The sequence below is a fragment of the Eulemur rufifrons genome, chromosome 15, assembly GCF_041146395.1.
Source record: "Eulemur rufifrons isolate Redbay chromosome 15, OSU_ERuf_1, whole genome shotgun sequence".
In the NCBI taxonomy this organism is placed as follows: Eukaryota; Metazoa; Chordata; class Mammalia; order Primates; family Lemuridae; genus Eulemur; species Eulemur rufifrons.
The window spans coordinates 873266-886710 of record NC_090997.1 but is presented as its reverse complement, the minus strand read 5'-3'; the positions used below and the strand labels follow the sequence as shown (position 1 = coordinate 886710).

General features: G+C 41.9%; 1 protein-coding gene across 1 annotated transcript; it reads right to left on the bottom strand.

The window, feature by feature from the left end:
• Positions 1–4094: 4094 nt before the first annotated feature.
• Positions 4095–4799, bottom strand: OR2H2 (olfactory receptor family 2 subfamily H member 2). Its single transcript, XM_069488435.1, has one exon. It carries the CDS (start codon positions 4797–4799, stop codon positions 4095–4097), a length of 705 nt encoding a protein of 234 aa, XP_069344536.1.
• Between the last annotated feature and the right edge of the window lie 8646 nt (positions 4800–13445).

Below are 13445 nucleotides of genomic sequence, written 5' to 3'. Positions count from 1 at the left end.
ACCTGTTTACAAGGTGAATCATCTGTCTGAAGTGTCGGGCAACCACCCTGGCAGACCTCAGTCTCGGGCACCCATCAAACAATTCAACTTTTTTCTTACAATGTCATGACTTTTCTCTGCTTCTTGGGAACACTTCCGGCATCACGAGTGGCATCATGGTGCTATCCAAGGTTGACAGCATTGCACTGAGCACGATGAGAAGTGTGCAAGGATCCTGAGCGAACACTCTTTGCTGTGACACGCAATGTGCTGGCTGGATGAGCCACCCCTGCGGAGATGGTTAGTGTCACACGGCGTCTTCGGGGGATTCCTGCAACGCTTGAGCTCACCGCAGCGAGGGGCGGCTGTGAAATTATCACAGCAGGACTGAGACAGACGCCCCCACCCCCAGGCATGGAGATAAAGGAAAATCTTGGGTCCCTTCAGGGGAGGTTCTGGGCAACCTAAGGGGACGACGTGGCCTTCCAAGTGAGCCACAGTCAGGAGCTGGTTTGGTTTCCTGTGGAAACTAAAGAGGCATCTTAACATATGTGCTTGAGTTGTTTTTCAGAAACCCCCACCTGATGGAACGTGCAGACCAGGGGGAACTGAGGACCTGAACTCTGACTGCCCTTTATTCTGCACTCCCCTTGAGGGGCCGGTCACACTCATCCTAACATTCCCTTCCACCCACCCGCGAATCTCTGAATTCACCTGTGCCTCCCCTCCCACGTCAGCGTGCCCCGCCTTTTGGGCCAGGCCCACATACAACCTCCATGTATCGGTTTACAATTTTGCCCGCCTGAAATGTGCCCTGCCTTTAAAAGCGCTGGCCCCTCAGTGTGGGGGAATCGGGTGTGAAGTGTGCGCTGTGGGTCCTCCCGCTGCAACTCCCACTCCAGCGTCTCCCCAGGGCGCTGCGTGAGCAGAGCCAGCCTGGTCTGGCCACAGCGCGGTATCACTGCAGACAGTTCTGTGCAGTTGTGACTTGATGCTGCGTCTTTGCGCTTGTTTGCTTTTCTCTCGACTAGGAATGGTACCACGTATAGAGTGTGAGTTTTGGTGTGCATAAGTTTTGATAAATTTTAACTCTTTATAATAGATTTGTGTATATTTAATGGTAGTAAATTATAAAATAGATTAGTATCTACATACATTTTATGCATTCCTGACATGCCTAATTTTTTCAATATTTCTAGGCTACATAGTTTGAGTTTTTTCAAATTGTAGCAAATCTCCAGAAAATTTTCCAATAGATTTATTGAAAAAAATCATGTATAAGTGAACCTACTGCAGTTCAAAAGCCCATTGTTCAAGGGTCCACTGTATACCCTCTTAGGCTAAATAAAGGAAAAGGGGGTTTGGGCTTCTGAGTGGGTGGGTGGGTGGCCGGCAGGCACATTAAGGGAAGGTGACCAGGAAAATATGGTCAACAAAGGCGGTTCAGTAAGATCTGTCATAGCAGACTCAGCCAGTGCTTTCTCCATTGATAGGAGTTGTCCCTTCACAAACGGAAATTTTCTTTATAACAGGAGAACTTGTGTCCTGTTTTTAGAACATTCCCTGGTCTGACGGTTCTCAATGGTCTTTAGCTCAGAATAACCCATAATCTGAAGAGGCATATTTTGAGGTGGCATATTCTGGTACCCTTCAAGGGTGAATAATTCTGCATTGGGGGAACAAGGAGGCCTGGCTGTTCTGCAGGTGGCAGGTACAACAGGGGCCGGGCCCTGTGCGTCAGCGTCTATTCGTGATTCAGAGCCCCTCAGAAGTGACCTGGTGACCATACTTGAATAGGCAACCAAAACCGTGAGGTTCCTGAATAATGTCCCCTTATGCTTCCAACTCAAGTGTTGTGTCGGAGGATGGGTAAGTGCCTGCCCTCAGGAGACCTAAACCTTGTGGGCTTGAAACATCTGTAAAGGACCTCATTTTTCTGGTTTCCAATTTTCTGGTTGTGTCCAATTCAGCAAGCTTCTATATCTTTCTGAAACAATCTTTGTCTTCCTCCTTAATCATGTTGCTCCCTGGTGTGGCTCCTTCCCTACAGCTCCCATCTTAATGCCCAGCATTCCTGCCTTCCGCACAGTGAATCAGCAAGTATTCGTATTAATTTTGTTCCATATGCTGTAGTGCAAACCTCTAGAAAGACTCCCCTGACCTCCCTCACCTCCAGCACTCACACGCTTTATTCTTTTATTCTGTATTTCTTTGGACCCCACCCCTGCCTTTTGGCGCAGATGACAAGCCCTGACTTCTCAACAAACTTTGAGGAAATCATTCTAATTTAGAAATACATCTAGCTTGATCTCCAGCTGAAGTTTTGCTTCCCTGGAATTAGAGTTTTTTTCAAATGTTTCAAAGCATTTCATGGGAATAAGAAACAATAGAACAAGAAACCTCTTGGGAAAAGTGTCGCTACAGCTCATTGGGTGTTTCTGGTTTAGTTCCCCGCTAGATTCCAGGCTGCCAGAGGGCAAGGACCAGAACTTTGCAGGAAAATGGCACCCAGCTTTATAAATGAGTGAATGAATGAGCGAGTGACTCTTATTCTCCAAGAAATGTATGAAAGGTCCTTTAGAATTTGTTCTGTGAAATTTGGATTCAATCAAAAGGCTGCATTTAAGGATCTAGAAGGCCACGTGTGGCCTTAAGGCCGCCGGCTCCCCACCCCTGGTTAAGAGCATGGGCTCTCGAGCCAGCACGGTTTCAATCTTGGCTTGCACATTTTCAAGTTGCTCCTTAAACTCTGTGTCTTAGTTTCTGACTTTGAAAAAGGATAATATTATATTATCTGGTTCATAGTGTTCTTATAAGTATTAAATGAGTCTGTGTAAATTGCATTCACTCTCAGACTTAGACTGACCGTTTTTCAACTTTACAATGGTGCAAATGTGGTATGCATTCAGTAGGAATCATACTCTGAGTACCCATACAACCACTGTTTTTTCATTTTTCAGTAAAGTATTCAATAAACTACATGAGACATTCAACACTTTATTATAAAATAGGATTTATGTTTGGTGCTTTTGCTCAACTGTAGGCCAGTGTAAGTGTTCTGAGCATGTTTAAGGTAGGCTAGGCCAAACTATAGTGTTTGTAAATGCATCTCTGGGGCCAGGCACAGTGGCTCACGACTATAATCCCAGCGTTTTGGGAGGCCAAGGTGGAAGGATTTCTTGAGCCCAGGAGTTTGAGGCTGAAGTGAGCTATAATCTCGCCACTGCACTCCAGCCTGCGTGACAGAGCAAGACCCTGTCTCTTAAAAAAAAAAAAAAATGCAGTTTGACTTAGAAATTTTCAATTTACAATGGGTTTGCTGGGAGGCAACCCCAGTCTGGGATGCCACACGCAATACCTCGTTTGACCACTAGGTGGCAAAAGTCCCCAATGTCAAAATTGTCCTGACTGCCTAAAATAAATATTAAGACCTTTCCCTCTTTTTCTGAGCTGCAATTTGTGGGCATTGTAAGAGAAGAAATATCAGGACTGAAGAAGTTAAGCTTTCTCCGCAAGGCTCTGTTTTGACTTCAAGGCTAAGGATACAGGGATATTTGATTACAGTGTGAAAGCAACAGCGTGTATTTGAGCTTTGACTGGAAACCACTGGGTCTGGATTTTAGTTCGAGCACTGTGTGTTCTTGGATGAGTTTTTGAACTTATCTGGGCTTCAGCTTCCACTCTCCCTTGCTGTTATCTGGGAAATGAAAAAGAATCAGAATGCAAAGCAGACATATAAGGAAGTGGAAAAACTTGAGAGAGAACTAAAGAAGATATTGTAGGAGTTAGAATTGGAGGTGAAGAAATAGTGACGATATGACAAGGAGGGGAGCTATAAATGATAAAATTAGGGACATGATTATGGAGGTGAAGACTTAAAAAACAGAGAAAAGAGGAGATATTAAATTTGATTCATACAATAATGTTTCACACAAACAGACCCCCCTCCCTTTACTATGTTTGCTGCCTCTACCTCCCTACATGCCCAGGGGGGCCGTCGTCCACTGCCGGGGTGCGATGGATGTGAGGAAGGCAGAGGGCTGGGGAACCGAAACTTCCTGATAAAAGCATGTGGAATCGTCTCTGAATTTTAAAACACATTAAGCGTCTCTCCCTCAGTTCTCCCTGGAGTCCCCGTCTTTCCCCAGCAACCTCCCGAATGCCCTCTTCACCTCCTTGTTGCGCAGGGTGTATTCGAGAGGGTTAAGTGAAGGAGTGCCCACTGCATAGAAGAGACCAAAGAACTTGCCCCTCTCTTGGGCATAGGGATTTCTGGGCTGGAGGTAGACAGCAATGACTGAGCTGTAGAAGAGGATGACAACCGTGAGATGGGAGGAGCAGGTTCCAAAAGCTTTCCTCCTCCCTTTTGCAGAGTTAATCCTCAGCACTGCCCGGGCAACGGCACCGTAAGAGACGAGGATGAGGCTGAGGGGCACAATCAAGATCAGGACACTGGCAACAGCCATCTGGATCTCACTGTAGGAGGTGTCTCCACAGGAGAGTCGAATTAGAGAAGGGACCTCGCAGACAAAATCATCCACTTGCCGGTGGGGGCAGAAGGGCAGGCGGAGGGTGGGTGGTGTCTGAACCACTGACTCCACCAGCCCAGTGACCCAGGCCACAGATGCCAGCTGCCGGCACAGGCGGGGGTGGATGATGGTGGCGTAGCGGAGGGGCTGGCAGACAGCCACATAGCGGTCAAAGGCCATCACTGACAGGAGGACGCACTCAGTGGTCCCCAGGGACAGGAAGATGAAGAGCTGGACAGAGCAGCCCAGGAAGCCGATGGTCTTGTTTGGGCCCCAGAGGCTGACCAGCATCTGGCAGACACAGCAGGTGGTGAAGCAGAGGTCCAAGGAGAGGCTGCAGAGGGAAAAGTACATTGGAGAGTGGAGCCTGGGGTCCAGCACAGACAGCACGATGATGAGTGTGTTGCCCACGAGGGTCAGGAGGTAGGAAGTTAAGACAACCAGGAAGAGAATCTTTTCCAGTCCTGGGCGTTCCGAGAAACCCAGAAGGAGGAAGCCCTCTGGGGAGCTTTGGTTGGCCGTGGCCTGTTCTCGTCCAGACCTGCAGGGATGAGGCTGTCAGACTGGTGTGATTCAATGTGTTTTATCACAACGCGCCCCGGGTGCTTGTGAGGTCACACCAGGTGGACATTTCTCTTCTATCTCTGGTCACCCAGCCTCCCTTCCCAGGCACATCAGCAGCCGGCAGCTCCTCCTCTTCTGTTCCTCGTGGGCAAACCTTGGCTGGTGGGAGTGAGGAAACCACAGAAGTGCTGGACAGTGTTGGAGCTTCACACGGGTGCTCTGACTTTCTGGTTGAGGACAAGCAAAGCTGATGTAAAATATGGATCCATTAAATTACTCTTCATTAACTCAACAATAAATTATCAAGCTCTACTGTTGTGAATACTGCAGTAGTTCTGAATATTCTATTACGTATATCCAGAAAGAACTAGCAAAGAAGTTCTTTTGTTAGAATTTCCCTATCACACATATCTGTGGAGGGTTGTTTTCTACCCCAGGGCATAAATTTCCTAGAATTATTCATGTGTTATGCATGTTATTCTTGTTTGTAGGGGAGCCAACCAGAGGCAAATGCATAAATTAAGGAGGAAATATTTGCTCTGTGTGAAATGACTCCACCAACAGAAAGATCAATTAGGTGATTTTCAGCCTTCCCCCTTTTTAAAAATAATTATGATTTATTGAACTAAATACATGAACTTTCTCTACAAATGAAAAGCCCTCACCACAACTTAACATTTGCAATCTAGCAAAATAAGATGAACAAATGCTACCCATTGTCTTATTCTGAGGCTTAGAAATAAAAAAGATGATATAATTTTAAAAAATCGTTTTCCTTTCAAATAAAATTATATCAATAACCAAATACAATGAGTTGAGACTGAGGCATTTAAGTAGACATTAGAATTTGTTTTAATATTTCCTTAATTCTATTCACAATTTGAGACTTAAAACATGTTTTAAATAAAACTTCAAACCTACAGGAAATTTCCAAGAGCAGTCTAAAAATTCCTGTACATTCTTTATCTGGATTAATAGATTGTTGAGATTTGCTACTTTTTATCATTCCACCTTTCTCTTTATGTGGCAATTAGATCTATTACGAGCTGCTGGAGAGGGAGTTGCATGTATAACACCTCTTCACTCCTTTATTTCTAAGAAAAAGGAAATTCTTTTATGTAAAAACAGCATAGTTACTAGATACAAAAAAGCCAACACTGATAAAACATTATTAATTACCCTGTAGGCCATACTAATAATTTTGCCAATAATGTCCATTATAGAAATTTTTTCCCGTGGAAGATCCAGTCCGGGTCATGTATGTCTGACCTTGGCCTTTTTAGTCGCCTTTCCTTAGTCACTGAAGCAGCCCTTCAAACGCGGGCTGGCGGGCTCAGGCCCCGTCGTGAGAAGCAGAGCGTCTGGAAGAGTGTGGCGTAAAAAACACTGGGGAATACATGGAAAACTGAGAACCCCAGAATTGAAAGCAAATCAAAGGTAACGTGTGGGTGAGAGACGGGAGTCTTCACAGCAAAAGGGAAACTTGGGCGTGTGCGTCAAGGAAAGCCTCCTGGAGGAGGCAGCCTGCGTCTCTGCTGTGAGAGGCTGTGTGGGGACAGGGCAGGCCAGCTCCAAGACATGGTGGGCGGTGGCAGCTGAAGGTCTTCTGAGTACACACAGTGGCTGCAAGGCCAGCAGGGGACCAGGCGGCAGGCACAGCGGTGGTCTCCCTGGCAGAAAGTGGCCTCCCCGTCACAGGGCCCCCATCTGGTATTAAAAGCTGCTCTGGCCTCCCCTCTCATCAAGACCCCCCGTGTTTGTCTTCTTGTCTATTCCTTCCTCCATCATTACTTTTCCCTTGAGGATAGCAAGATTAGTTCCTTTTTAAAAACTTGTTAATTATTCAAACAAGAGAGTCTATAAAACATATCTATGGATCCTACAGAATAATAAAATAAACATATAGTGTATCCCCCCTCCCCCCAATTTAAGAACAGAGCAAATGTTAGCAGTATCTCTGAACCTTTTGTGTGCCCTCCCTAATCACATCTTCCCTTCTGGAGCAGTAAACACTCTCCTGATTATTTTTAATTCTTCATTCCTTTGTAAACTTTGCAGTTTCTTATCTTTTGTATCTCAGAAATCATCGCTATGTTTTATTCATACATCAACTGTAGCGTTTCTCACATTCTTACTGTCTGGGAAACTTGTCTCACTGTACGTTTTTTCTGAATCTTTTCAGTTGATAGCTTCCTTCGACTCTGTTCTCTGTTGTTTTCTGTTTTTAATAACATGTCTTTCTTTATCCTATTTGTTCTGGTCCTTTTCTCTGTCACCAACTATAAGCAAGTGCTACTTTTCCTACTTCCCGTTAGTTGCGTACATGTATGCATTGGTCTCCAAAGAGCCGGTCATGTACTAGCTGCTACAAGGTTATAAGATACAGGGTTGGGCACGATGGCTCATGCCTGTAATCCTAGCACTCTGGGAGGCCGAGGTGTGAGGATCACTCAAGGTCAAGGGTTCGATACCAGCCTGAGCAAGAGCGAGACCCCTTCTCTACTAAAAATAGAAAGAAATTAGCTGGACAACTAAAAATATATAGAAAAAATTAGCCGGGCATGGTGACACATGCCTATAGTCCCAGCTACTTGGGAGGCTGAGGCAGGAGGATCGCTTAAGCCCAGGAGTCTGAGGTTGCTGTGAGGGAGGCTGATGCCACAGCACTCTAGCCTGGGCAACAGAGTGAGACTCTGTCCCTCCCACCAAAAATAAAAAACAAACAAACAAAAAACAAGGTTATAAGATACAAAAGATACAAATTATGCTCTACAATCCAATACTGATAACTACCTATTGTTTTAACAGTTATTATAGTATCTATTGAGTGCTTCCTATATACCAGACACTGTGCTAAATAATTTCCTGGAATACCTGCTTTTCACAGCAACGCTGCAAGTTAGTTAATGTTATCCCTTCTTTACAGAAGAAGAAAGTCTCAGAGACGTGAAGTAACTTGCCCAAGGCTACCCAGCCAACAAGCATGATGATCAGGACTCTAGACCCTGGTTTGATGCCAAACACCACTGAGAATGTGGAAATTGATGAGCCATAGGGGACTAAACTTGTAACTTACTTGTAATAATGTCAGAATCTCCTCATCAGCTCGCTACCAGGGCGTCCCCATGAAAAGGAACTTCTGCAATTAGTTAGAGCTTCCACTTGATACTCACCAGGGGAACTAAAAGCAAACTATGGAGGAATATTACACCCTTGAAACTGATTACAGTGTAGATTTCAGGTAAAAGTAATGTTTGCTAGTGCTTATTTTCTCGGACACTTTAAAAAACAGTTCATGTTTCTTGCTCCTTTGAACTTCAAGTGGTGGGTACTATTATTATACTACCTTCATTTCCACATAAGAAATGAATGCACACAGAGGATAAATAAGTTGTTCTGGAAAGTGTTGCTGGAAGCAGCAGAGATGAGCTTCAAGCCCAGGTGGGCCAGCTGAAAAGACCGTGCACGATCCGCATTCCCCCGTCACTCCGCCAGATGCATGAGCCAGAGGTAGCTCTTTCTTATGGAGCTCTTTGTTAGCATCCTCTTTTCCTCAATTCAGGAACTTAACCTCTGTTTCAGTGGTACTGGAGACAGAAAGAGAGGCATGGTGAGATGATAGAGGGAGATCCCAGGACTCCCATCCCATGGAGAGAAACAGCTCATTAATTCTGCCCAGACTTGGAGCCCCACAGACCACAGACAATTAATTAGCCACTGCCACTAATGGTTAAGAAGGGATGAGAAGATTCCGAGTCAATGTGCCAGCAGCGGTGTTCCCAGTGGCAAATATGGTCACCTCTGCTCCTCTGTGTCACTGGGGAGTGGCAGGGCACTATTCTCTCCTCACCCCCACCTCCTGAGTGTCTCGTAGTTCCTGTCTTAGATCTCCAGTCTTAGATCGTGTTCATTCAATGCTACCTTACTTTGTTTTATTTCCTTTCTACTTTTAAATTGAGGTATCATTCATATAATGAAATGTACACATTTTAATGGGCAATTCACTGAATTTTGACAAAAGTATATATCCAGGCAACCACCACCCTAGTGAAGATATAGAACATTTCCGTTACTCCAGACAGTTGCTCATGCTCATTTACAGTAATTCTCCCCACTCCATGCACTAGGCAACCACTGATCTGATTTCTACCATTTTGTTTTGCCTGTTCTAGTACGTCATATAAAAGATTCATTCAGTACACACTCTTTTGTGTTGGGTGTCTTGTACTCTGTATAACATTTTTGAGATTCATCCATGTTGTTTTGTGTATTAACAGTTCATTCCTTTTTTTTAAATTACTGAGTAGTATTTCATTGTTAAAATATATCACAATTTATTCATCCATTCACCTGTTTATGGAAACTTGGGTTTGTGGTTGTTTGTTTTAAAGTATGTCCCCCAATTTTTTGATATTCTTTCCTTCACAAGGTAGAGTCTACATTCCTTCCCTTTGAGTGTGAGCTCTACCTAGTGACTCAATTTTAACAAATTGAATGTGGCAGAAATGATGATGCGTGACATCCAAGACTAGGTCATAGTGGCATTGTGACTTTCTCCATGACCCTTTCTTTTGGGCTGTTCACACTGGGGAAAGGCCATTCAAGCAGTGGATGGAGACATACAGATGGGAGGAACTAAGTCTCCCTTAAACAGCAACCTGTGACCGGGACATCTTGTAAGCTGGCCCTCCAGCTTCACCCAAGTCTTTTAAGGATGGCAATTAGCTGACATCTTGGCTACAACCTCAGGAGAGGCCCTGGGCTAGAATCACCCTAACTACTCAGCTGCTTCTGAATTCCTGGCCCACAGAAATTGTGAGATAATATTTGTTGTTTGAAGCCACCAATTTTTTGGGATAATTTGTTATGCAGCAATAGATAACTAATGTGGGGGTGGTTTCCAGTTTTTGCTATTATGAATAAATCCTCTATCAACTTTCATGTACAAGTCTCTTGTGGGCATATATTTTCATTTCTTTTTGGTGAATACCTACGAGTGGAATTTCTGGGTCATGTGGTAGCCATTCTAGTGGGTGTGAGGTGATATGTCATTATTGTTTTTTTGCTTTCATTTTTTAAAATTTAACACATTTTTTATTGTATATATTTAAAGTATAAAACATGGTGTTTTGCTATACATATACATAGTTAAATGATCAATGCAGTCAAGCCAATCAACATATCTATCAGCTCACATAGCTACCTTGTGTTTGGTGCTAAGAGCACCTAAAATCTATTCTCTTAGCAAATCTCCACTACAATATTATCAACTATAGTCCTCATGCTGTATATTAGATCTCTAGACTTATTGATCTCATAATAGTTTTAATTTACATTTCTCTGATAACTAAGTTGTTGAGTATCTTTTCATTGGCCATTTATATCCTCTTTTGTGACATGTCTGTTCAAGTCATTTGTCTGTGTTTTATAACATTTCTTTTTTACGATAGAATTATATGAGTTCTTTATATATTCTGGATAAAAGCCCTTTGGTAGATAAATCCATTGTGAATATTTTTTCTCAGTCTGTGGTTTGATGTTTCATATTAAACAGTGTCTTCCAGAGAGAAGAAGCTTTCAAATTTCACTAACTCAAAATTTATCAATTATTTTTTCACAATTAGTGCTTCTTGGGTCCTAAGAAATATTTACCTATTCTAAGGTCATAAATATTTTCTCTTATATTTTCCTTTAGACACATTTTATTTCTAGTTTGTATGTTTATTTACATGACTCATGTTAAATTAATTTCTTTGTATGTTGTGATATAGGAGTCACAGTTCATTTTTATACATATAATGACATATAATAAAAATGACTCTTTTTAACCAATCATATAGGGACAATTTTTATATATATGTTCAGTTCCTCTAGCACTATTTATTGAGAAGACCATCATTTCCCCTACTGAGTTTTGTGTCTTTGTGTAAAATTAATAAATCTTACATGTTTGGCTCTATTTCTGGACTCTCTGTTCAGTTCCACTGATCTTGTCAGTTGGTGGACACTTGGACTGTGATCACTTTCTGTCATTAATGACATTCCTATGATGGTCAGTAAAATCTTTGTAAGGATGTATAACTTAATTTCTCTTGAGTATTACCTGAAAGTAGAATTGCTGGGTTGTATGGTAAGTTTATGTTTAACTTTAAAAAGAAGTCTGCCAAATTGTTTTCCAAAGTGGCTCTACCAATTTTGACACATCCTTGCCAACACCTGTACCAGCATTCCACATCCTTGTCAACATCTCATCTCATCGGTCTTTTTCATTATAGCCATTCTAGTAGATTGTGCCTAATTCTCATGTTCCTAATGATCAATGATAATGAGCACATTTTCACAGGCTTATTCATCATTTGCATATCTTCTTTGGTAACATGTCTATCAAATTTTTTCCCAATTTTAAATTGGATTGTTTGTCTCATTTTTTGAGCTATAAGAATTATGTATATATTCTGGATACAAGTTCTTTATCAAATGTATAATTTGCAAATATTTTCTCCCAGTCTGTGGCTTGTGTTTTCATTTTCTTAATGTTGTGTTCTGAAGAGCTAGAGTTTTAAATTTTGATGACATGCTATTTGTTCATTTTTCTTTTATGTATTGTGCTTTCAGAAATTTTATAGTTTTAGCAATTACATTTAGGTCCATGATCCTTATTTAGTTAATATTTGTGAATGATATGAGATAAAGGTCCAAATACTTTTTTTGCATATTACTATACAATTGCTCCAGTACAATTTGTTAAAAACACTATATTTCCTCATTAAATTGCCTTAGTATCTTTGTTGTAAATCAATAACCTATAAAAGTGTGTGTTTATTACTGCATTTTCTATTATGTTCCATTGATCTATGTTTATGTCTGTCTTTACATCAGTACCTCTGTCTTTATTACTCAAGCATTATAATAAATAAGGTTTGAAATCAGATTGTGTGATTATTCTATTTTTTTTTTTTACAAAGCTGTTTTGGATATTCTAAGTCATTTGTATTTCCAATATAAATTTTAGGATTAGCATGTCAATTTCTAAGATCTTGCTGGCATTTTGATAGGTATTATATCTATAGAACAATTTGAGAAGAATTTACATCTTAATAATATTGAATCTTCCAATCCATGAACATGGATTAAGGCACTATTTATTTGGATCTTCTTTAATTTCTCTCAGCAGTGTTTCATAATTTTCAGTGTACCGGCTGTCTTAGTCAGGGTTCTCTACAGAGACAGGCTGGTAGTCTGTATAGTGGTGCATATGCAGAGAGAGGACATACAAGAAGGGATTCATTAGGGCAATTGCTTCACTCAATTATGGAGGCTGAGAAGTTGCATGATAGGCCAGCTGTAAATGGACAACCACAGAAGTCCATAATGTGGCCCGGTCCAAGACTGAAGGCCCCAGAACCAGGGAAGCTGGTAGTGTGGCTCAGTTTAAATCCAAATGCCTTGGAACCGAGGAAGCTGATGGTGTGACTCTCAGTCCAAGTCTGACAGCCTGAGAGCTGGGGAGGCCGCTGGTGCAAGCTCTGGAGTCCAAAAGACGAAGAATGTGGACGCCCAAGTGCAGGGAAAAGAAGGACGTCCAAGCTTCAGAAGAGAGAAGCCTGAATTTGCCCTTCTTCTACCTTTTTGTTCCAGCAGGGTCGTAGCTGCTTGGATGGCGCCCACTTACACGGAGGATCTTCCCCACCCTCAGTGTAAGTGAAATGCCAATCTCCACTGAAGCACCCTCACAGACATCCTGGGGGCAGCCCAACCATTCTAATCAAATGTCAAACCGCCTGGGTTGCCCTTTCTGCATAAGAGGTATGGGCTCATTGCCTACTGAAGCTTGGGAATAAATTAGGCTTTTCAGCTATCTGGATATCCCTCAACCCAGTCAAGTTGACACCCCAAATCAAACATCACATAGGTCTTGAATTTTTTGTTAAATTTATTATTGTGCAGTTTTGTGCTATTGTGAATGGGATTGTTTTCCTAATTTCATTTTTGGATTGTTCACTGCTGATATATAGAAATTAGATTTTTAAAAAAATATTGATCTTGTATCCTGTGACCTTGCTAAGTTTTTTATTAGTTCTAATAGATTTTTTTGTAGATTCTTTTGAACTTTTTGTATTCAGTATTATGTCATTTGTAAATACAGTTTTCTTTTTCTTGTCCAATTTTTAATCTCTTTAATTTATACCTTGCTTTACTGCACTGGATAGAACCTTCAGTGGGGTGTTGAATAGAAACAGTGGAAATGGACATCCTTACTTTTTTCTGATTTTAGGGTAAAAGCCCTCAGATTTTCACAATTAAGTATGATGTTAGCTTTGGAATTTTGGCAAATGTACTTTATCAGATTGAGGAAGTTTTTTTCCATTCCTA

What these genes read in the sequence shown, in the direction of transcription:
- OR2H2 (XM_069488435.1), bottom strand. Translation starts at nt 4,799, where the DNA reads ATGCTGGTCAGCCTCTGGGGCCCAAACAAGACCATCGGCTTCCTGGGC.